Here is a 21537-nt window from a genome sequence, read left to right on the forward strand (position 1 = left end):
CTTATCTGTTTCCTGGCACAGCATCAATGTCCATCCCAATATAGGTCTCAATCCAGACTACCGCACGGGACCACAGCTGGTCACTTGCCTACTTGGTGCGATAGCCTGGACACAGATGTGATATGATTCAGACATTCAAATACGAGGGTCATTTCATAAATAATGCACAGGTTAGCAACATTGGGGAGTGGATGATACAATTGCAGTAAACCTTGTTTCACTTTCACTTCAGTACTTGAAGCAGCAGGACATGTGCTTAGGAGCTGTGTAGTGTACATAGTGTGGCTGTGACAAGTGTGGGAAAAGGAGGCTGCATGTGTCTTGGGTACTGTGTCTGTTGACGATCAGAGGTCATACATTAAGAATGAAGCTCTACGTGGCAAAAATCCAAAAAAAATCCGCAGTGCGTTACGTGAAGTTTGTGGTGAGTTAACAGTGGACCGTAGTACAGTTTCTCGGTGGGCAACTCGTTTTCGGAGTGGTCATTTGAATATAGATGATGATGAAAAACCAAGAAGGCAGAAATCAACAGTCACTGAACAGAATATAGATAATGATGAAAAACCAAGAAGGCCGAAATCAACAATCACTGAACAATGTGTGAAACTCATGGCTGATACTCTTGAACAAGATCGTCATGCGACATGCAAGGAACTTTCTGAAACCACAGGGATTCCACCGACATCAGTATACCGAATTCTGACAAATGAGAAAAATTTCTGTGCGATGGGTCCCCCACTTCTTGATTGATGAACAATAGCAGAGATGCCTGGACAATGCAACCGTGTTGAAACAAAGATTTGATGTTGAAGGTCAGGCATTCTTGAATCGCATTGATGCTATTGATGAAACGTGGGTCAGAGACTTTGAGCCGGTGCCGAAATCACAGTCCAACAAGTGGAGAGCTCCATCTTCCCCACGACCCAAAAAATTTTGACGAGCTCAATCAAAAGTCAAACAAATGATGATTTTTGCTTTAAGTCATGAAGGCATCATCATCACAGACAAAGTTCCATGTGGAAGAAGTGTCACAGCAGTGTATTATCATGATTTTTTACAGAAAAATGCACAAAATCCAAACTCAGTTGCTCTTGGCTGCCACTCATTCTTCACGACAACGCTCGCCCGCACATAGGGAAGGTCGTCATTGAAAAACTACGTGAATATGGCTGGGAGGTGTTACCTCATGCTCCCTACAGTCCAGACATGAGTCCACCAGACTTCGACCTTTTTCCAAAGTTGAAACAATCTATGCGTGGACATCGTTTTGCATCTCTGGAAGAGCTTTCTTTCACTGTTACCTGAGCCATTCAGCAACTGAACAAAAAAACAGTGTCGGATGGAATAATGAAGCTTCCTGGACGTTGGGACTCTGTCATTGCAAAGCAGGGAGACTATAATGAAGGATTGTAAAGAAATACTTGGAAAAAAAAAAAATATATATATATATAAATTTTTAAAAATAGTGTGCATCATTGATGAAATGACCCTCGTACTTGAAAGGTATTAACGTAGAACAAAATCAAATGGTAAAACTTCATGCAGTGCAAGATGTCATGTCATAAGTAACATGCTAAGATGATAAGTGGATTCCTGCAGAACAACAAGAAGGGAAAGCATAGTTTCCGTGGAAGCGGCCTCTATCTGCTGCAGAATAGAATGCTGAAAATGGAGAATTTGTAATTGGTGAGCAATAATCCTAGACAAGAGCATAGATCCTTAATAAACCTTGCATCCTATGGAATCCAGGAAATGGAGATCCTTTCCAGGAGGCACACTTAATGGTGATTTAGACATCTTAGCCTTCTTAAGAGCCGACTCCGAGACTATTGAATGATAAGATAGTTGTTGGAGATCGTGGCAGGAGCTTTCTGGACTTACTTCAATTCCAAACACTTGGAAGCCGTAGAGATGGCTAAAGGTTTCTGCCAATTAGTTAACTGTAAGACCTTGTACTGGTAAAACCTGATGTACTGGTAAAGAAATTAATTCCTTAACTGGCATCTTACAAGATTGGAGGATCGCTTGAAATCCTTACTGCTTGTGGGTTTCGCTGCTTGATTAAGACTTAGCAATAAGGACACCTTTTGTAGGAATTTTGGATAGAAGAACTCTTCAGATGGAGGCAGAGACTGATCTGGATGGTGTGGCTGATTAGAATCAGAAACAAGCAGAACATCTGTAGCTGATCATTCAGGAGGGGAAGGTTCCCCATGTGTTGGTGAAGAACAGATAGGGGTACCTGGCTCCTAGGCTAAATTTGGAGATTGTGGAAAAGGACTTGAAATGAGATGATCTCCTGAAGAAAAATGGTCCACGCAGGTGGAGCATTGCTGAGGTTGCAAAACAGGAGGATTGTGAGGAAGAAGCTGTAGCAAGGTTGAACTTTCTTGCACCAGACGCTGCAGAAGGAGGAAAAAATTTGAAACATCTGAATGCCTGGTGGAGATGGAAGCTTAACAGAAGGAGTATCTCGAGGGGAAGGCGGAGAGGCTCCCCTTTTGGATTTTGAAGAAGATTTCATAGGTTTTGAAGAATTACCTGAAGAAACTGAACTCCTCTGCTTGTGGCCAGAAGAGGACCATGAGGCCGAGACTTAGCCCACGGGAGCCTTCTCCAAAGCCACTGAATGGAAATCCACTTCTTGCCCTAATAGCGATGATGATGAAGGAGTAGAACACTTTTCTAGTGCTGGGGCGTTTTTGCGGTGGCCACCCGAATCTGCCGGTTTAATATTGTTGTGCAGCTTCGGGGGCAGTTGGCTTCCCTCCCATTGAAGTGCTGAAACCAGGCCCTGGGGGTCAAGTGCTTCAAAGTTTCTTCAGCACTGTGGCCTGAGAAATGCTGGCACATGAACCGCCGTCCATAGCGGCTATCACATCAGAGATGTACACAGTTCCCTCCCGGTCCTAGCGCCTACCTTTGGAAACAAACAGTACTCCGGAGAGAAAATACTTGCTAGTAAAAATTTTCAGTAAATTTTAATTTCGTTGAGGAGTCTTGCTGGCTCTCCGTGTCACTTTTTTTTAACATAAAAATGGAAAGCCTTACTAGACTATATAATAGATTTGTTTACTTTTTTTTTTTTTTTGAGTCTATAGAAGTTTCCTTGAGAGAAAATATCTCTGTGAGCAGAGAGCGGAGCAGTAATAAAAAAAAAAAAATGATGGACTAAGGAGATGGACTGGGAGTGTAGGTCTCCTGCACATGCCCAGTAGCCTTTTTAAAAAAGCTTAATTAGCTAGGTGAGAGCTCCGGCATGTAGGCTCAGTCAGCGGACTTCACTTACAAGTGTGCCTGCATTTCCCCTATTTGTCTATGGAGAATGGCACTTCCCGAAATTAAAAAATTATCAAAATAGGATTTTTCAGGTGGGGGAACACAAAGAATCACTAGGAAACACTCAAAACCCCTCAAAATTAAGTTTTAGAAATCATTGTTGGAGCCTATCAGCTCTTCTTACTCACAAACGCTGGTCAAAGAAAGTAGAGCTGCTCTTTAGCCCCGATTAAGATCCAGAGAGAGAATTCACTGCCACACTGCTGGAAAAGCTATCCTCAAGCTGATCTTCAGGCTGCCGGTCAGACTTCACTGTCTGACTATGCCTCCACCCCTGCGGACCACCGAATGAGCATGGAGTGGGGGGGAGGCGCGAAAATGCAGCCTGCATGCTATAGAACACCGCTGAGCCCCCTAAGCGTGCTGAACAGTCTGTGCTCGACCTCCCACTTAATAGGGAGTGAGATAAGGTCAGGGACAGCCCTGACATCCAAGGAAGACTAGCAGACTGGATAACAGTCTGCTCCAGACCAAAGTCTGTGAATTCTCAAATAGGCAGCACTTCAAATATCCTTAGAACGCGAAAGAACCACAAAAGAGAATGAAATTACATCGAATAAAAATAAAAATTTGGAGAAAGCAGAACTAACACACTGCAGAATAGAGAGACTGATGGGAGGAGCTAAGCTAGCCTATGAAGAACCCTAGAGGCAGGGTGAAAAAAATATAATTCTCTTCTGCAGCCCATGCAGATAAAGGGAAATAACCCTATGGTCTAGAACAGTGGTCTCAAACTCACACCCTTTGCAGGGCCACATTTTGGATTTGTAGGTACTTGGAGGGCCTCAGAAAAAAATAGTTAATGTCTTATTAAAGAAATGACAATTTTGCTTGAGGTAAAACTCTTTATGGTTTATAAATCTTTCCTTTTAGCTAAGTCTTAATAATAATATTGTCATTTATAGCTAAAGAGACATATGATCAAGAAACTGTTTTATTTTACTTTTGTGATTATGATAAACATACCGAGGGCCTCAAACTAGTGCCTGGCGGGCCGCGAGTTTGAGACCACTGGTCTAGAATGACTCACCTGTTGTACTGGAAATATACATTAACCAGTTATCTCACCAATGATTCTATTTTCTATTATATAGTACAAATATGTACTCCTATGAAAAATGAATAATTTTAGTTTCAATGAAAAATTACAGTCTCTAAAAGAGACTGTACAATCATATTCTAAATAATAGGTTTATTTATAAACATATACTCTTACTACTTACCCAGTTTATAAAAAGAGCCTGCGTAAACTTCACTACTTCCAGTGTCACTAACAGACTAATAGGAATGAGATTGTTGTATAAAATGATAAATGTCAGAAGATTGTATCCAAAATTGCTAGAAATTGCTTCTGTTGAAAGAAACATACAGTATCTCATTAAAAGGATATATTTTATCTATCATTAGGTATTATAACTAGGACTGACAATTTTCCACAATAATTATTGAGAGCTGCTTCAACCTGCCAGCAACATTGAGCCAGTACTCTGCCAGTCATCACTGCATCAAGTCAATGGAACATCTTTTCTAGTTATCATTATCTGAATATCTAGATTAAAAATAATCAAATTATCTTGTTATCATTAAAAAGCCATTTGACCCATTAGTTACCAAAATAATAAGCTCCTGTGCATCAAAGCATAAAACAAATAAGAGATCAATATTCAGTAGGACAGGCAGCATATAAATTTAGACAATTCCAAATATTTTTTCCAGTGGTGCTATCAGTATAGGTAGCACTGCTGAATATAAAGGTACTAGTAGACATAATGTTCAAAGTAGACATTTCACTTATACCTGCATTTTGTGTGGCACAGTTAAACATCCCAAACCCTGCTGTTCAGTTGCCCTAATTGTTTTTTAATATAGTACTTAATGCATTTGACACCAGCACTGAATGCACAATGTGTATTACTTTACATTTGTCCACATTAAATGTCATCTACCACTTGGACACCCAGCCTTTCAATTTCCTAAGGTCTGCCTGCAAGTCTTCACAATCTGCATGCGTTTTAACAACTTTGAACAGTTTAGAGCAGGGGTGTCAAACTCAATCACATAAAGGCCAAAATCTAAAACATAAGCTAAATCGCGGGCTGAATTTTTTTTTATTAAGATACTTAGGGGTCCTTTTATTAATGTACGCTAACCGATTTAGCACACGCTAAATGTGCACTTTACTAAAAGGACCCCTTAGTCTTAGTAGAAGTATAGGGTTACACCCTCTCCAACGCCATGCCGGCTCTGTGATATAAACAAAATAAATAAAAAAGACTTTTTCTCTCTCTTTTAGGTCCTAGTTCAGGGTTGCTGTCTAACACCAGCTCTGGCAGAATACACATTTCAAATCTGACATATTGTAATCACAGAAAATAAAATTATTTTTTCTACCTTTTGTTGTCTGGTCATTATTCAAATCATGTTGGTCCCAAGCTCTGGTTGTGTTCTGATAACTCGCTTGCCAGGGTCTCCATCTCTGTCCTCCCCTTCCATTTCCCTTCCCTCCCACGGAGGTCTGGCATCTTCCCTTTTGGTCCAAGATTTTGCCCTCTGTTCCTTCCCTCCCTTCATCCTGGTTTCTTGTCTCACATTAAAACAGCCTCCAGATATTTTTGCCTGTCTTCTTCTTTAGTGATCTTTTATAGTTTATGAAAGCTACCGCATTTTTTGCTCCATAAGATACACCTGACCATAAGACGCACCCTAGATTTAGAGGAGGAAAATAAGAAAAAAACATTTTGAACTAAATTCTCCCTGCCAGGCTCTGCATCCTGTTCCCCCTCCCTGCCAGGCTCTGTAACCTGCCTCCCTCCCCCTCTGGTGGTCTAGTGGTAGGCCAGAGCAGGGCACAGAGCAGGCAGGCCTAGTGGCAGGCAGGCCTAATAGCCTAGTGACAGGCAGGCAGGCCTAGTGGCCTAGTGACAGGTAGGCAGGCCTAGTGGCAGGCAGGAGGCCCCACATGCCCCCAGTACCTTAAATCATCCTCATACCCCCATGTACCTTAAATCATCCCCATACCCCCACGTGCCCCCAGTACCTTAAATCATCCCCCATGTACCTTAAATCATCCCCCATATCTCCACGTGCCCCCAGTACCTTAAATAATTCCCCCATACAACTACATGCCCTAGTACCTTTAATCATCCCCCATATCCCTTAAATCATCCCACATACCTCCTGGTGCCCCCAGTGCCTTAAATCATCCCATATACCACATGCCCCCCCAAGTAACGTTAAATTCCATCCCAGCCCCAATCAATCATCACTTTTATATACCTCCAGCACATTTAAATTCAATCCCAGCCCCCCAGCACCATTAAATTCCGACCCAATACTCCCAATCATCATTTTTACATACCCCCCAGCACCGTTAGATTCAATCCCAGCCCCCCTACACTGTTAAATTTCATCCCAGACCCCCCACACACACACCGGTACCTTTCAATGTTGGAGTTTTTTTTCCGTTTGACCTCCTTGATTGATGGGTGTGTGAATGGTGTGTGCATTTTCCTATGTCTGGTTGAGGTGTGGATGAGGCAGTTGTTCAGGTAGATTGGGCTGTCTCCATATAAATCTTAAATAGTAGACAGTAGAATTTAAATTGTATTCTTGCTGGAATTGGAAGCCAATGTGATTTGAGATATGCTTCTGTAATGTGGTCGTGTTTCTTCAATGAGCAGATGAGTCTCAGTGCTGTGTTTTGGATTGTTTGTAGTTTTTTTGTTATTGTTGCAGGGCAGGGGAGATAGAGAATATTACAGTAGTCTAGTAGGCCTAGTATTAAGGACTGTACTATGAGCTGGAATTGTGTTTTCTCGAAGAATTTCCGAACTTGCCTTAAGTTTCTCATGATTGAGAATGATTTTTGTATTGTTTTATTGATTTGCGGTTGCATGGTGTAGCATCTGTCAATTGTTGTTCCTAGTAATTTTAGAGTAGATTGTATGTGGTAATTGACTGCGTTGATTTCAATGCTAGTTATGGTAGGTATTTTGTTATTTTTGAGGAGGATGAATTTATTTTTGTCTGGGTTCAATTTCAGTTTGTAATTTTCCATCCAAGTTGCTACTGTTTCTAGTGTTTGGTGTATTGTGTCTGTCATGGAAGGTTTTGGTTGGTCGAAGGGTATGAGAATGGTAATGGCATCTGCATAGCTGTAGGAGGTTATGCCTTGTTTGTCCAGGTGCTGAGGGAGGCCATATAGAGATTGAAGAGTATAGGAGATATTGGGGATCCTTGGGGAACGCCGCAGGGGTTTGACCAAGGTTCTGATTTTTCTTTGTCTGATTTTACTCTTTAGGTTCTTCATTTTAGGAATCCTTCAAACCACGAGTATACTTTATCTGTGATACCTATTGTATCTAGGATTTATAGTAGGACGTTATGCTTCACCAGGTCGAATGCAGCGGTCAGGTCTAGTTGTATGAGCATCATTTTTTTTCCTGTGCTGAGGTGTTATCTGGCATTGTCCATGAGGGATCATAGTAGTGTCTCTGTGCTGAAGTTGGATTTGAAGCCGGATTGCATGGGGTGTAGTAAGTTGTGGTTTTCTAGATAATTGGTGAGGTATTTGGCTACTAGTCCTTCTATTATTTTGACATAGAGTGAAATAGAGGCAATGGGTCTGTAGTTGGATGTTTGGTCTATTGGTCCTTTCGGGTCTTTGAGGATCGGGGTGATGATGATTTTGCTGAGGTTAGTTGGGTATTGGCCGCTTATGAGCTTGATTTGTATCCATTTTAGAAGAAGATCACAGAATTTTGTACTGGATATTTATAGGAGATATGGTGGACAGTTGTTGAGGTCACAGGATGCATGGTTGTATTTTTTGTAGTATTTGTTGAATTCGGGCCATTGTATGTTGGGGAAGTGGGACCATATTCTGTCTGCTGCAGTTGAATCTCTGTCTGTGGGGAGAGTTGTGAATTCAATAAGAGGGGTAAGAGTGTCATTTGAGGGTATCTCTTGCATTTGTGATTTTATTTTGGAACTGTTCTGCTAATAGAGTGGCTGAGGGGGGTGGTATTGTTAGTGGATAGGTAGGGTTTGGTGTCAGTTAGGTTTTTTAGTATTTGAAATAGTTTTTTGGTGTCTTGGGTTTCAGTGCCTATTAGGTTGGTGTAGTGTGCTTTTCTCTTGGCCTTTAATTGTGATTTGTATTGTTTGTTGATATTTTTCCATGCTGATTTTGTATGATCCAAGTTCGATTTTCTCCATTTTCTTTCTTATGGAGCGAAAAATACGGTAATCTCTTTTCCCTTTCCTTCTCGGCTACTACTTTTGAGAACTAAAGCAGCCTTCTTTTGCTCTTATTTTTACTTTTCTTACAAAATGGTTTGCTGCCCTTACTATAACTCCTTTCAGTTTTTCCCACTGCTTTCCTACTTCCAGATGTTCCCAACTAGACAACAATTACTTGATATAATCCCCCATCTGAACAAAGTTTTTTAAACTTTAGAATCTTCACTTTCGAATGATCCCTCTCTACACCTGTCTTAATATTAAACCACATCATGCAGTGATCACGGGTTGCCAAATGATTACGCATTACAGCATAAGAAACAATTTTACCATTTGTAAGCACTAAATCCCGTATGGCCCTAACCCACGTAAAACATAAGAACAGCCGCTGATGGGTCAGACCAGTTGTCCATCGTACCCAGCAGTCCACTCACGCGGTGGCCCCCAGGTCAAAGACCAATACTCTAAATGAGTCCAGCCTCACCTGCGTCCAGTTTTACAGGAACTTGTCCAACTTTATCTTGAATCCCTGGAGGTTGTTTTCCCCTATAACAGACTCCGGATGAGCATTCCAGTTTTCTACCACTCTCTGGGTGAAGAAGAACTTCCTTACGTTTGTACGGAATCTATCCCCTTTCAACTTTAGAGAGTGCCCTCTCATTCTCCCTACCTTGGAGAGAATGAACAATCTGTCTTTATCTGATAAGTCTATTCCCTTCAGTATTCTGAATGTTTCGATATGTCCTCTCTCAGTCTCCTCTTTTCAAGGGAGAAGAGGTCCAGTTTCTCCAATCTCTCACTGTATGGTAATACCTCCAGCCGCTTAATCATTTTAGTCACTCTTCTCTGGACCCTATCGAGTAGTACCATGTCCTTCTTCATGTATGGCGACCAGTGCTGGATGCAGTACTCCAGGTGAAGGCACACCATGGCCGGTACAGTGGCATGATAACCTTCTCCGATCTGTTCGTGATCCCCTTCTTAATCATTCCTAGTATTCTCTTCGCCCTTTTTGCTGCCGCCATGCATTGTGCGTACGGCTTCATCAACTTGTCGATCAGAACTCCCAAATCTCTTTCCTGGGCGGTCTCTCCAAGTACCGCCCCGGACATCCTGTATTTGTGCATGAGATTTTTATTACCGACATGCATCACTTTACACTTATCCACGTTGAACCTCATTTGCCATGTCGATGCCCATTTCTCAAACTTGATTATGTCACGTTGCAGATCTTTGCAATCCCCCTGTGTCTTCACTACTCTGAATAACTTCGTATCGTTCGCAAATTTAATCAGCTCACCCGTCGTAACAATGTCCAGATCATTTATAAAGATGTTGAAGAGCATGGGTCCAAGCACCGAGCCCTGTGGTACCCCACTGGTGACGCTCTTCCAGTCCGAGTATTGTCCATTTACCCCCACTCTCTGTTTCCTATGCTCCAGCCAGTTTTTAATCCATGTGAGTATTTCACCCTCGATTCCATGGCTCGCAATTTTCCGAAGTAGTCGTTCATGTGGAACCTTGTCAAACGCCTTCTGAAAATCCAGATATATAATGTCAATCGGGTCGCCCTTGTCTATCTGCCTGTTTACTCCCTCGAAGAAGTACAGCAAGTTCGTCAAACAAGATCTGCCTTTGCTGAAACCGTGCTGGCTGGTCCTCATCAGATCGTGTCCATCAAGGTGATCAATGATGCGGTCCTTTATCAACGCCTCTACCATATTTCCCGGTACCAAGGTCAGACTCACTGGTCTGTAGTTTCCCGGATCTCCCCTCAAACCTTTTTTGAATATCGGCGTAACATTCGCCACCTTCCAGTCTTCCAGAACCTCTCCCGATTTGATCGACAGATTGGCTATTAGTTGAAGCAGTTCAGCTATAGTCCCTTTCAGTTTCTTGATGACCCTCGGATGGATGCCATCTGGTCCCGGGGATTTATCGCTCTTAAGCCTATCAATCTGCCTGCATTCCTGTGGCGGTATAGAAAAATAAAGTTATTATTATTATTATTATTATTATAGACTGACAGTCAACCCTGTCAGTTTCCCATCTTCGTTTCCAGCATATAGCCTGATGGGTTCTGGTATGCTGTGTATATCCTCTTCGGTAAATACAGACACAATAAATGTATTCAGTTTGTCGGCAATTGCTTTGTCCTCCTTTAGCACTCCCTTTATTCCATGGTCATCCAACGGTCCCACCGCTTCGTTCGCAGGTCGTTTCCCTTAATATATCGAAATAATTGCTTGAAGTTTTTCACCTCCTTGGCTATTTTTTTCCTCGTAGTCTCTTTTGGCCCCTTTTACCACCTGCGTTGATGTTTATTCCAGTTGATGTGCTTATTCCAGTTGATGTGTTGATGTGCTTATTCCAGTTTTCGTCCATTCTTGACCTTTTCCATTCCTTAAACAAAGTTTTTTTGTCTCTGATTGCTTCCTTCACCTCTACAGTGAGCCACGCCTGTTCCATGTTCTTTTTCCTCTTGGATCCTGTATTGATACGCGGTATATATAGATTTTGCGCCTCGGTAACTGTGTCCTTAAAAAAGGACCAAGCTTGCTCTAGCGTTTTTACAGTGCTTATCCTCTTCTTAATCTTCTTCCCCACTATGAGTCTCATCCCTTTGTAATTCCCTTTTCAGACGTTTAGTCCTGTGGTCATCGTTGTGGACTGATGTTTCGCCCCTACGTCCAGGTCGAAGTGGATCATGTTGTGATCGCTGATTCCCAGTGACCCTTCTACTTCTACACCTTGTGCAGGTCCTCTAAGTCCATTTAGAATTAAGTCCAGGTTCCATTACCAACTGCTGGAACAGTTCTCCTTGTAGAGAATCCAGGCTATTCCTACTTCTAGGAGATATCGCAATAGGGACATCCCAATCAACATCTGGCATATTAAAATCTCCTATTAGTAGTACTTCACCTTTTACAGCTATTTACTGTGTCTATTTTCTGGGAGCTGTCTTCCAAGACTGTGTAAAGGTACTTTAATGCACTTATTTGAATGTGTTTCAAAGTCAAGACGTTCAAAGAGTTGAGAATGAGGCTTTTCCTCTGTCTCCATTTTGATGGATAATTCTTTCCCCATCTGTCTTATGAAACTAGAGGAGGAGGCAAAGGATCAGAAGGAATACCACAGGGCTCTTCTACTGAGTATTCTGGTAAGTCTTCACTTAAGTGGATAGAGATATCTCAGTCAGATTCCTCAAAATATTATTTCCTAAGTGTTTCAGGGAGTGTGTGTTGAGGAGAATGTCAACTCTGCATCAATGACTATGTATGCACTGAGTGGGTCCGCATGGACTCTAATGCTCAGCATCGAGTAAGAATGCGAGACCTTGCCCTCGATCAATGCTTCAATGCATCATTGTGCTGGGGCAGGCATGAAAGCTTTTAAAGCCTGTGAAGACTGCGTCTGCTGTGACCCCGATAGCTCTCATCTTGAGCATAGCCTTGATCTTCTCCTGGGGAGTCGATGCCAGTACCAAAACAGAGAGTGGCACGGAAGCAGTCTGCTGTACCAGCTGGTGTGGCATAGGAGATCTTGATATTGAGGTACACTTCTACAATGAAATCATCTGGATGGTTGGACAATGGTCATCTAGGTGTCGACACTTACGATGCGTCAATGAAGTCGATGCTTAGGAGGTCACTGTGGTATGCCTAGAAGGGGAAGAATGTTTATGCTTCTTAGCTTTCTTAAATGTGACCTCCTTCAACGCTTGATGTTTGATATTCATGATGCAGTGTTGATGCAGTTGGCTCTGATGTCAATGCCAAAGTCACTTGAGTCAGAGAATCAGGTTCCAAGTATCCAGCTATGCTCGATGTTGATGCCAACAAAGTGCCAAAAAGTTTCTTGAATTGAAGTTTGCAGGCTTTAAGTGACCTCTTTTGCATACAGGCAAAGGAGACAGAAGCCAAGCACAGGACACACCAACTATGTGGATAACAGCCTAAAATCATCCTATTACATCAAATGCATTTTTTAAAGGGGGAAAGGGAAGTGAAATGGAATGGGACTTGTATACCACCTTTTTGTGGTTATACCTTCAAAGTAGTTTACCTCAGGCAATGGAAGATTAAATGACTTCAACAGAGTCACAAAGAGCAACACTAGGATTTGATCACATAACCTCAGGATGCTAAGGCAGCAGCTCTACCACTAGGCCACTCTTCATCTTGGTTCTGATTTTGACATGAAGGAGAAAACATCCAACGCAAAGTCAAAGGGCTCAATGGCCCAGGACTCATGTAGAAAAGAGCCTGAAAATGATTGATGTACCCAGGGAGAAAAAAAGGCTCAAAGTGGCCCAAAGGACAAAAACAAAAAAGTTGTCAAAAATGAACTAAAGTCGGTAGAATTAAAGGAGCAAGTTAAAAAAAAGAAAATGACTAAAATGAAAAAAAAAAAAATCCACGATGACGGGATGACACCAACAAATCAAAATGTTTGATGTGCTGAGCAGAAAACTGAAGACACAGCTTCTCAGCTCTGCAGAAAATGAAGAACTGCAGATTCTGAGAACTGATGTCGGGCAGGAAGGTACCAGCATGTGCATGGTACGGACACTGCCTTAAAAAATGTAAAGTGACAGTACATCCATTAGTGTCTCTGTACCGAGCTCCATTGATGACATCACCCTGCTTGTCCTCGGAGAAAACAGGTCTGTCTTTGGCCACTAGAACTTAGCCAGTCAACCGATGAATATCGACTTAGCCAGATATGTCTTGGCCAGCCAAATCTAAACCAGAAATTCAATGCCAGTAGCCCGATATGGCACCAGCATGAATTTCTGGTTTCGCCGTGGACTGCATGAGACAACCACCTATCGCCTGCAGTCTGAATATTGGGCCAATTTGAAGAAAAAAAACATTTTGATCAGCTTTGAAAATTCAAATTTCTTATTGAAACTAATACAGAATATAAATTCTTACCATTTGTTCCTAAGTACCAGTTAACTTGACCATGTGTTCTGTTCCATAAGAAAGCACCCACAGAACTCACAAGGGCCATGATCAGGAGCATGCCAAATAAAACCAATATTTGCACATTCGTTACTTTTTCAACATTTGACCTCTTCAAGGGTGCTTTGGTTGAATTCTGTAGCATAGACATAATATATGCTGTTAATGCCAAATATAGAAAATAACATAAGATCAAAACATATTTAAATGTTAATATTATTAATGTTATTTTTGGGTGTGATAGTCTCCTGTGTTTTGGACTTCCAGAGCAATGGGAACCAGCCTCTGCTAGATGTAAAGAAAATAAGCCTTCATTCATATCTATCTGAAGCTTTTACCTATTTCATCCTTCATCTGTTGCAAAAATTCTACAGCTCCCTCTAGTGTCTCTCAAACTGTATGCCACGGCACAGTGGTGTGCCCCAAAGAGATTCTAGATGTGTCATGAAAGATTCCAGAATATTACTTTATTTTTAAAAATTCCCTTCATAAGTATACACTAGAATAGATGACATATACGTCGCATAAGCAAGAGTCTGTCAATGTTATGAGCGTCTGTGTGCATAAGAACACAACCATCCAGACAAGTTTCATTCTTTGAAATGAATGGTCCTTGAAAACTCACGGCAAGTAATTTTATTTTTTATGAAGTAGTCATCTTAACTTGCTATCTGTGCTAAACTCTTCTGCATTACTCATCTTCTACTAACCTCGCTACACTCATGGTACCATTCTCCTTAAGTCACTTCATTGGCTCCCTATCCATCGCTGCATACAGTTCAAGCTCCTATTGCTAACCTACAAGTGTGTTCATTCTACTGCCACTCAATTTCTCTCCTCTCTTCTTATACACCTCCCAGAAAGCACAGTTGCTTACCGAAACAGGTGTTATCTAGGGACAGCAGGCAGATATTTTTACATGTGGGTGACGTCATCCACAGAGGCCTAGTACGGACAGCTACCAAAGTGTCCATATACTTTAAGAACTTTAGAAAGTTTGCAGCTGACCGCACCGCACATGCGCAAGTGCCTTCCTGCCCTGACATAGGGCGCACATCTCCTCAGTTCAGATAGCCAGCTAAGAAGCCAACCAGGGGAGGTAGGTGGGTTGTGAGAATATCTGCCTGCTGTCCCTGGATAACACCTGTTCAAGGACAAGCAGGCAGCATATTTTCATATGTGGGTGACCTCCTAGCAAACCAGAATGGGATGGTGGGAGTGTTGGCATTTAGGAAAATAAATTTTGGAATACAGTTTGGCCGAAACAGCCATCCCGTCTGAAATAGGATTCCAGACAATAGTGAGAAGTGAAGGTATGACCGAGGACCAAGTGGCAGCTTTACAGATTTCAATAGAAGTAGATCTAAGGAAAGCTACTGAAGCTGCCATAGCTCGAACTTTATGGGCTGTGACTCCACAATCCAGTTGCAGTCCAGCCTGAGCATAACAAAACGAGATGCAATCAGCCAACCAATTGGAAATTGTCCCCTTGGAAACTAGATGCCCCAACTTGTTTGGATCCAAGGAGACAAAAAGTTGTGGAGAAGGTCTATGTGATTTAGGCCTTTGTAAATAGTAGGCCAAAGCATGCTTGCAGTCCAGAGTATGAAGAGCTGTTTCTCCAGGATGAGAATGAGGCTTAGAAAAGAATACTGGGAGAACAATCAATTGATTGGGATGAAATTCTGTAACAACTTTGGATAAGAATTTTGGATGGGTGCAGAGTACCACCTTGTCATGATGTAATACTGTAAATGGTGGATCCGCTACCAAAGCTTGTAGTTCACTAACTCTGTGAGCAGATGTGTGAGAAATGAGGAAATCTACTTTCCAAATGAGATATTTAAGATAAGCCATAGACATTCATTCAAATGGAGGCTTCATTAGATGAGTAAGCACCACATTGAGATCCCAAACTACTGGAGGAGGTTTGAAAGGTGGTTTGAGATTGAATAGTCTTTTCATAAATCTGGAAACCACAGGGTAAGTAGAGAGAGGTTTGCCATCTAATGGTTGATGAAAAGCAGCAATTGCACTGAGATGGACTCTAATGGAGGTGGATTTGAGGCCAGATTGGGATAAATGGAATAAATAGTCCAGAATCGAAGACAAGGAGGTAGACTAAGGCTCCAGGTGACAAATATCGCACCAAGCAGAAAACCTAGTCCATTTTTGAATGTAACATTGTCTGGTAGTTGGTTTTCTGGAAACATCCAAGATGTCTCTGACAGATTGCGAAAACTGAAGGTGTGAAGTTATCCTGAGAGGTACCAGACTGTCAGGTGTAGAGACTGCAGGTTAAGATGAAGAAGAGAACCGTGACTCTGTGTAAGCAGAGATGGAAAGATTGGCAGTAGAAGCGGCTCCCTGATACTGAGTTGAAGAAGAAGGGAGAACCATGGTTGTCTGGGCCACCGAGGAGCTATCAGAATCATAGTGGCATGTTCCTGTTTGAGTTTGACAAGTGTCTTGAGAATAAGTGGAAAAGGAGGAAACACATCGAGGAACTTGTCTGTCCAGTCTAGGAGAAAACCATCTGCCTCCAGACGAGAGGAGAGTAGAGTCTGGAAGAGAACTGGGGCAGCTTGTTGTTGTGGGAAGATGCAAAACGGTCTACTTGAGGAGTCCTCCATTGAGAAAAAATTTGATGAAGAGTTGGTGAATGGAGCGTCCATTCGTGTGGTTGTAGAATGCGACTTAATTTGTCTGCCAGTGAATTTTTCTCTCCTTGAATATAAACAGCTTTGAGAAAAATGTGAGGGATTGCCCAATTACAAATCTTCTAAGCTTCCTGGCAAAGGAGAAGAGATCTTGGTCCTCCCTGCTTGTTCACATAGTACATAGCCATTTGATTGTCTGTACGAATGAGAATGACTTGATCTTGAAGAAGATATTGAAAAGCTTTGAGAGCATTGAAAATCGCTCTGAGTTCCAATAGATTTATGTGATGGTGACGATCTGTGGCAACTCAGTGACCTTGAGTATGGAGACCATCTAGATGAGCTCCCCAGCTGCACAGTTTCTAGAAGACCTCCAATAAATTAAAGAGACTGAGAAGGCTACAGTTGAGATTTGGGAAAATTGATTTCAAAGCCCAAATTTTGTAGAAACAGTATAATCTGTTGTGTCGCTATAGTAAACCCCTGAGACAAGGGGTCTTTGATGAGCCAATCATCCAGATATGGAAAAACTTGGAAACTGTGATTTTGCAAGGCTGCTGCCACCACCACCAGACACTTGGTGAAAATTCTGGGAGATGATACAAGGCCGAAAGGTAGAACCTTGTATTGATAATGATGATTTCCCACCCGAAATCTGAGAAACTTGAGAGAGGCTGGGTGAATGAGAATGTGAGTGTAAGCCTCCTTGAGATCCAGAGCATAACCAGTAGTTTTGATCTAGCAGGGGATATAAGGACGCCAGAGACAGCATCCCAAACTTTTCTTTGACAAGAAATTTGTTGAGAGCTCTGAGGTCCAATATCGGTTGAAGACCTCCTGTCTTCTTCAGGACGAGGAAATAGTGGGAATAAAACCCTGTGTTCTGCTGGTCCAGTGGAACTTTCTCAATGGCACTGAGAATGAGCAGAGTTTCGATTTCCTGGAGAAGAAGAGAGGACTGAAGAGGGCTGGAAGGGAACTCTCTTGGAGGATGATTTGGAGAAATACTGAGGAAATGAAGAGAATAACCTTCTTGAACCCAGAGATTGGAGGTGATGATTTGCCAACGATGATGGTAAAAGGAAAGACAGAGACAGCTTGACCTAGATTAATCTCTCGAGTAATTGGTCAAAAAGGCTGATTTGACTTTGGAGCAGTTGAGGTTTGGGATTTCTGGGGACGCTGTTAACGTTGTTTTTTCTGTTGTGGTCTGGAAAGAGGAACAGACTTTGGGATATAGCGCCTCTGGTATGAAGTAAATGGCTTGTAAGGCTTAGAGGCAGAGGATTTAGCCTTAGGCCTGAGCAACGAATTGAAAGACTTTTCATGTTCTCAGAGTTTCTAAGTTGCAATTTTGAATGGTGTCCCCAAAAAGCTCAACTCCTAGGCAGGGAATATTAGCTAACCAGTCTTGAAGGTTAGGATCCATATCTGCTATCCTTAACCATGCAAGTCTCCTCATGGCTACTTAGATTGCAGATACTCTCGAAGATAGCTCAAAGGCATCATAAGAGGACTGTACCATGTGTTGCCAGAGCTGTTGAAGAGTATGGAACATGTGTTGAAAATCTGACTTCCGATATGATGGCAAATATTTGAAGTAAGTTGGCAAAGTCTTGACCCAGTAATTCAAATAGCAAGTGAAATAAATATTGTAATTTATGACTCTATTAGCAAGCATGGAATTCTGATAGAGACCTCTACTAAACCTGACCACTGTGCGGCCCTCACACCCTGCAGGCACAGTAGCGTAGACTTTTGAAGGGGCAGACTTTTTAAGAGTGGACTCCACTAAAGAAACTGGTGAGAGAGCTGAGGCTTATCGAAACCAGGAATGGGGATGATTCTGTACTGAGAATCAAGCTTTGTAGGAGCAGCTGGTATAGAATAAGGGGAGTCCCAATTTTTACATAGAGTTTCCTTTAGGATACCATGCAAGGGAAGCTTGAGTAGTTCCTTAGGAAGATGTTTGATATCCATAGTCCTAATCATACTACTGGGTATTTCTTTTCAAATGAAAATGTCCCATAAGAGCAATTGTGGTATGCAGCCTACGCCTGCTAGGAGTGTCCCCAGAGCAGTGCACAGTTCAAAAGCAAACACTTCTCATTTTGGTCCATTTAAACCCCAAACTGCCAAGTTGCCCAACTTTCCTTCCTTACCCTGTAGAGGGAGTCAGGGAGCAGACTTGCAGATTTCCCCTACCCCACACAGTCATAGGGTAGTTGTTAGGAAATCCTCTACACCTGAGAGTTTGGGGCATGGTTGCAGACTCCTAAACCTAAGGACTGATCTGTTAGAAAGACAGAAGGAGAAACAGAGGGAACAGGAGCGGCTGCAGTTGGAAAACTGGCGGCGACGCTCAGGGCTGGGAGTTCTGGATGGAAGCCAGAAGCCTCAATGCATGGAGCTAACTGAGGCAGCAGAACCACCTCCCTGCCTGTCTGAAGTTCCTACAAACATGGAACTGGATCCGGAGCCCAATGCTGAGCTACAGAGCGGAGTCCATCCCATGGAAGTTTGTTGCTTCAAAGGGCAAGTAATATGAACCCTCTAAGTGGGTTACTGAAACCCTACCTGTTTGAACAGTGTTGAAGTTTTCTTTGATAACCCTGAAAGAGCTGAAGAGAGCTGGGATATTGAGAAAGCTCCTATAAGGAATGGGAAAGACTTTTCTTGTTGTTTTTGTTTCTTTTGAACTTGAACTGTTTCAAGCACAGGCAGTGGGGTTTGCCCCGCGTTATAAGTGGTGGGATAGAGGGCCTAATTTCGGGCAACATTGTTACCATGCGGAGCACACTGCCTGACCAGCACATCAGCGACTGGGGAGACCAGTGCCATAGCACTGGTACAAGCTAAAGACAACAGCAGAAAAGAAGAAGACTGTATTTTGGTGTTTTGGGTTTTTTTGTACTTTTCAAGCTGGGGTTATTAATTGGTTACGGAGCCAGTACCAGCTTTGGAAGAGCTTGGGTCTTTGGCTTAGATTCACTTTAAGTCGGCATTCTGTTGGATTGTACAGTCTGAATGTTTTGAAAAACTATGCTTGCTAACTACAAATCCTGACAAATTAAGGTTTTCTTTTCTTTTGGACTGGTACAGCTGGAGGCAAGCGAGCCAGCTTGTTCATTTTTGATTTAAAGAATAAATCCAGTTTTTCGTTTAAAAATTACTTTCCTAGTGTGGTGGTGTTTCCTTCCTTTGAACTTTTATTCTTTCCTTGTGCTGCCCACAGAGGCACACAAGAGGCTTTTTTTGTCTCAGTGGAATCAGCACCCATTGCCCTGAGGACTGCTGGTGACACAATACTAATCAAAACAAAAAAAGGACACTTAAAGTGATAAATCCCTTAAACTGACAGAGGTGCTCAGAATCGATGAAGGTGGTAAGAAAATCAAACACGGAGACAAGCCCCTAAATGCGCTTTCCAAAGTCTATCATTGCATCATCTTTTGCCAGTAAAAAGGTTTTTGCTGTGTCATAAAAGTGAAGTGTTCAATTTCTTAAAAATAAATATTTTCAATCTGTGGAATGCAAAACTATAACTTAATTTGAATGTAGCCAAAAGAAGTTTCAGAAGCTGTCTCACTGCAGTGGGTGCTGGCAGGTTCTGCCACATTTTGCCAGTGGCTTCTTCAGCCACTCTCACTGGCTGTTAAACAGAGGAAAATTTCTCCCTTGCTATCCTCTCACAATTATTTCATTTCCGGTCAGCTTCATTAGTTCCATCTGATTGATATTTGGAATCTGCCTCCAATTTTACTGCCAGGTTTCATCTGCCTGATGAAACGAGTAAAAGAGACCAGCTCAGAAGAAGGCTCTCTATGGGAAGTAGAGCGAGGAAAATGCTCTTCCTGGGAACCATAAGGAAAATAAGGAGATACCAAGATGAAGATCTGAGGCCACAGGAATGGAAGGAGAATGGTACCTACATTTTGGGCAGTACCAACTCGATGAAGCAGGAGAAACAGACTTCTTGCATTTGTCCGAGCACATAAGAGATATGTGCTTGGACTTAGAAGAATGTTTGCCAGATTTGGTAGATGGCAGACATGGGGACGAATGACTGGAATTGCTAGATCTTTGTCCACAAGAATGACGCTTCTTCTGCGTACGTTCAGGAGAAGGTGATCTGTGCTTTGAAAAGTGATGCTTCAGTGAAGGTGTGCGATTCTTTGAGGAGCGACACTTAGGTGAAGGAGACCGGTACCTGGAGGAGCAATGCTTCAGTGAAGGAGACCGGTGTCTTGAAGACCAGTGCCGAGAAGCATCGCTCGATGACAATGATCAGTGTCGAGAAGGTGGTACCGATGAGGCAGTAGTGGTACCTGCATCTCGCATGGAGCGACGCTCAGGCTGGGCCGGTACCGGAGGAGTTGACATGGGAGTAAGCATCTGGAACATATCCCCAAACTCCAATTTAAAGAGAGCATCAAACTTCTCTTTGAAGGCTTGCACTAGTACCTGTGGCTTGAACGCCGGTATCAATGGTGCCGCTGCTCGCTCCAGAGAGGATGACATAGATGAAGACGCACCCCTTGAAGTTGAAGCGAGCCGCATTAATGGTCTCTGTTTGGCTGGTACGACTTGACTCTGCACTTTAGTGGCCTGAGACACTGTCTGAGAAGCTGGTGGCTGGCTTACCTGACACCGACATGGAAGCAGGTACCTCGGACAATGGTGATGCCTTTGACGTCGAGGGATTGGACGGTGTTGAAGCTACCTGTGATGTTCCCATGGTACCGAAGAGTAGTTTCTGTTGGAGAAGGTGACTTTTAATGGAGCGCTTCTGAAGCGTAGAGTAGCGCGAATAAGATTCCACGCGGTGGTCTGGGCCCAGGCACTGCACCCTTCTCCTCCACTGCCAATTTCAGACTTCGTTCCTTTCATCTAGCTGCCCCCGTGTTTGGAATAAATTACCTGAGTTTGTCCGCCAAGCCCCCTTCCCTTACCTTGTTTACAAGCAGGTGGAAAACCCACCTTTTTAATATAGCCTTCAATCCTTAACCCTACTCTTCTGCCCACCATCCCAGCCAGCTGATTAACCGTTCCCCTTAACTGTTCCATGACATCTTATTTGTCTGTTTAAGATTGTAAGCTCTTTCGAGCAGGGATTGTTTTCTTCTTTGTGACTGTACAGTGCTGCGTACATCTGGTAGTGCTATAGAAATAATTAATAGTAGTAGTAACTTGAGCAACAAAGTAATCAAGGCTTTGTTACCGTTTAGATCTTCTTATCTTTGCAAACTTGGATTTTCAGCTCTGACAGAAATTAAATTTAAAAAAGAGAATGACTGCAGATGGTGGATGATGATGCTTGTTGACTGAGC

General features: G+C 42.5%; 1 protein-coding gene across 1 annotated transcript in view; it reads right to left on the reverse strand.

The window, feature by feature from the left end:
- Positions 1–21537, reverse strand: part of ATP8A2 (ATPase phospholipid transporting 8A2) — a 457609-nt gene that overhangs the window by 396092 nt on the left and 39980 nt on the right. Inside the window, exons 4-5 of the mRNA XM_033950263.1 lie at positions 13518–13683; positions 4563–4690 (exon numbers count right to left, since the gene is read on the reverse strand). Coding sequence (XP_033806154.1) covers positions 4563–4690; positions 13518–13683 — 294 coding nt within the window. The remainder of the gene's footprint in view (positions 1–4562; positions 4691–13517; positions 13684–21537) is intronic.

This window comes from Geotrypetes seraphini, chromosome 6, assembly GCF_902459505.1.
Source record: "Geotrypetes seraphini chromosome 6, aGeoSer1.1, whole genome shotgun sequence".
NCBI classification, from domain to species: domain Eukaryota; kingdom Metazoa; phylum Chordata; class Amphibia; order Gymnophiona; family Dermophiidae; genus Geotrypetes; species Geotrypetes seraphini.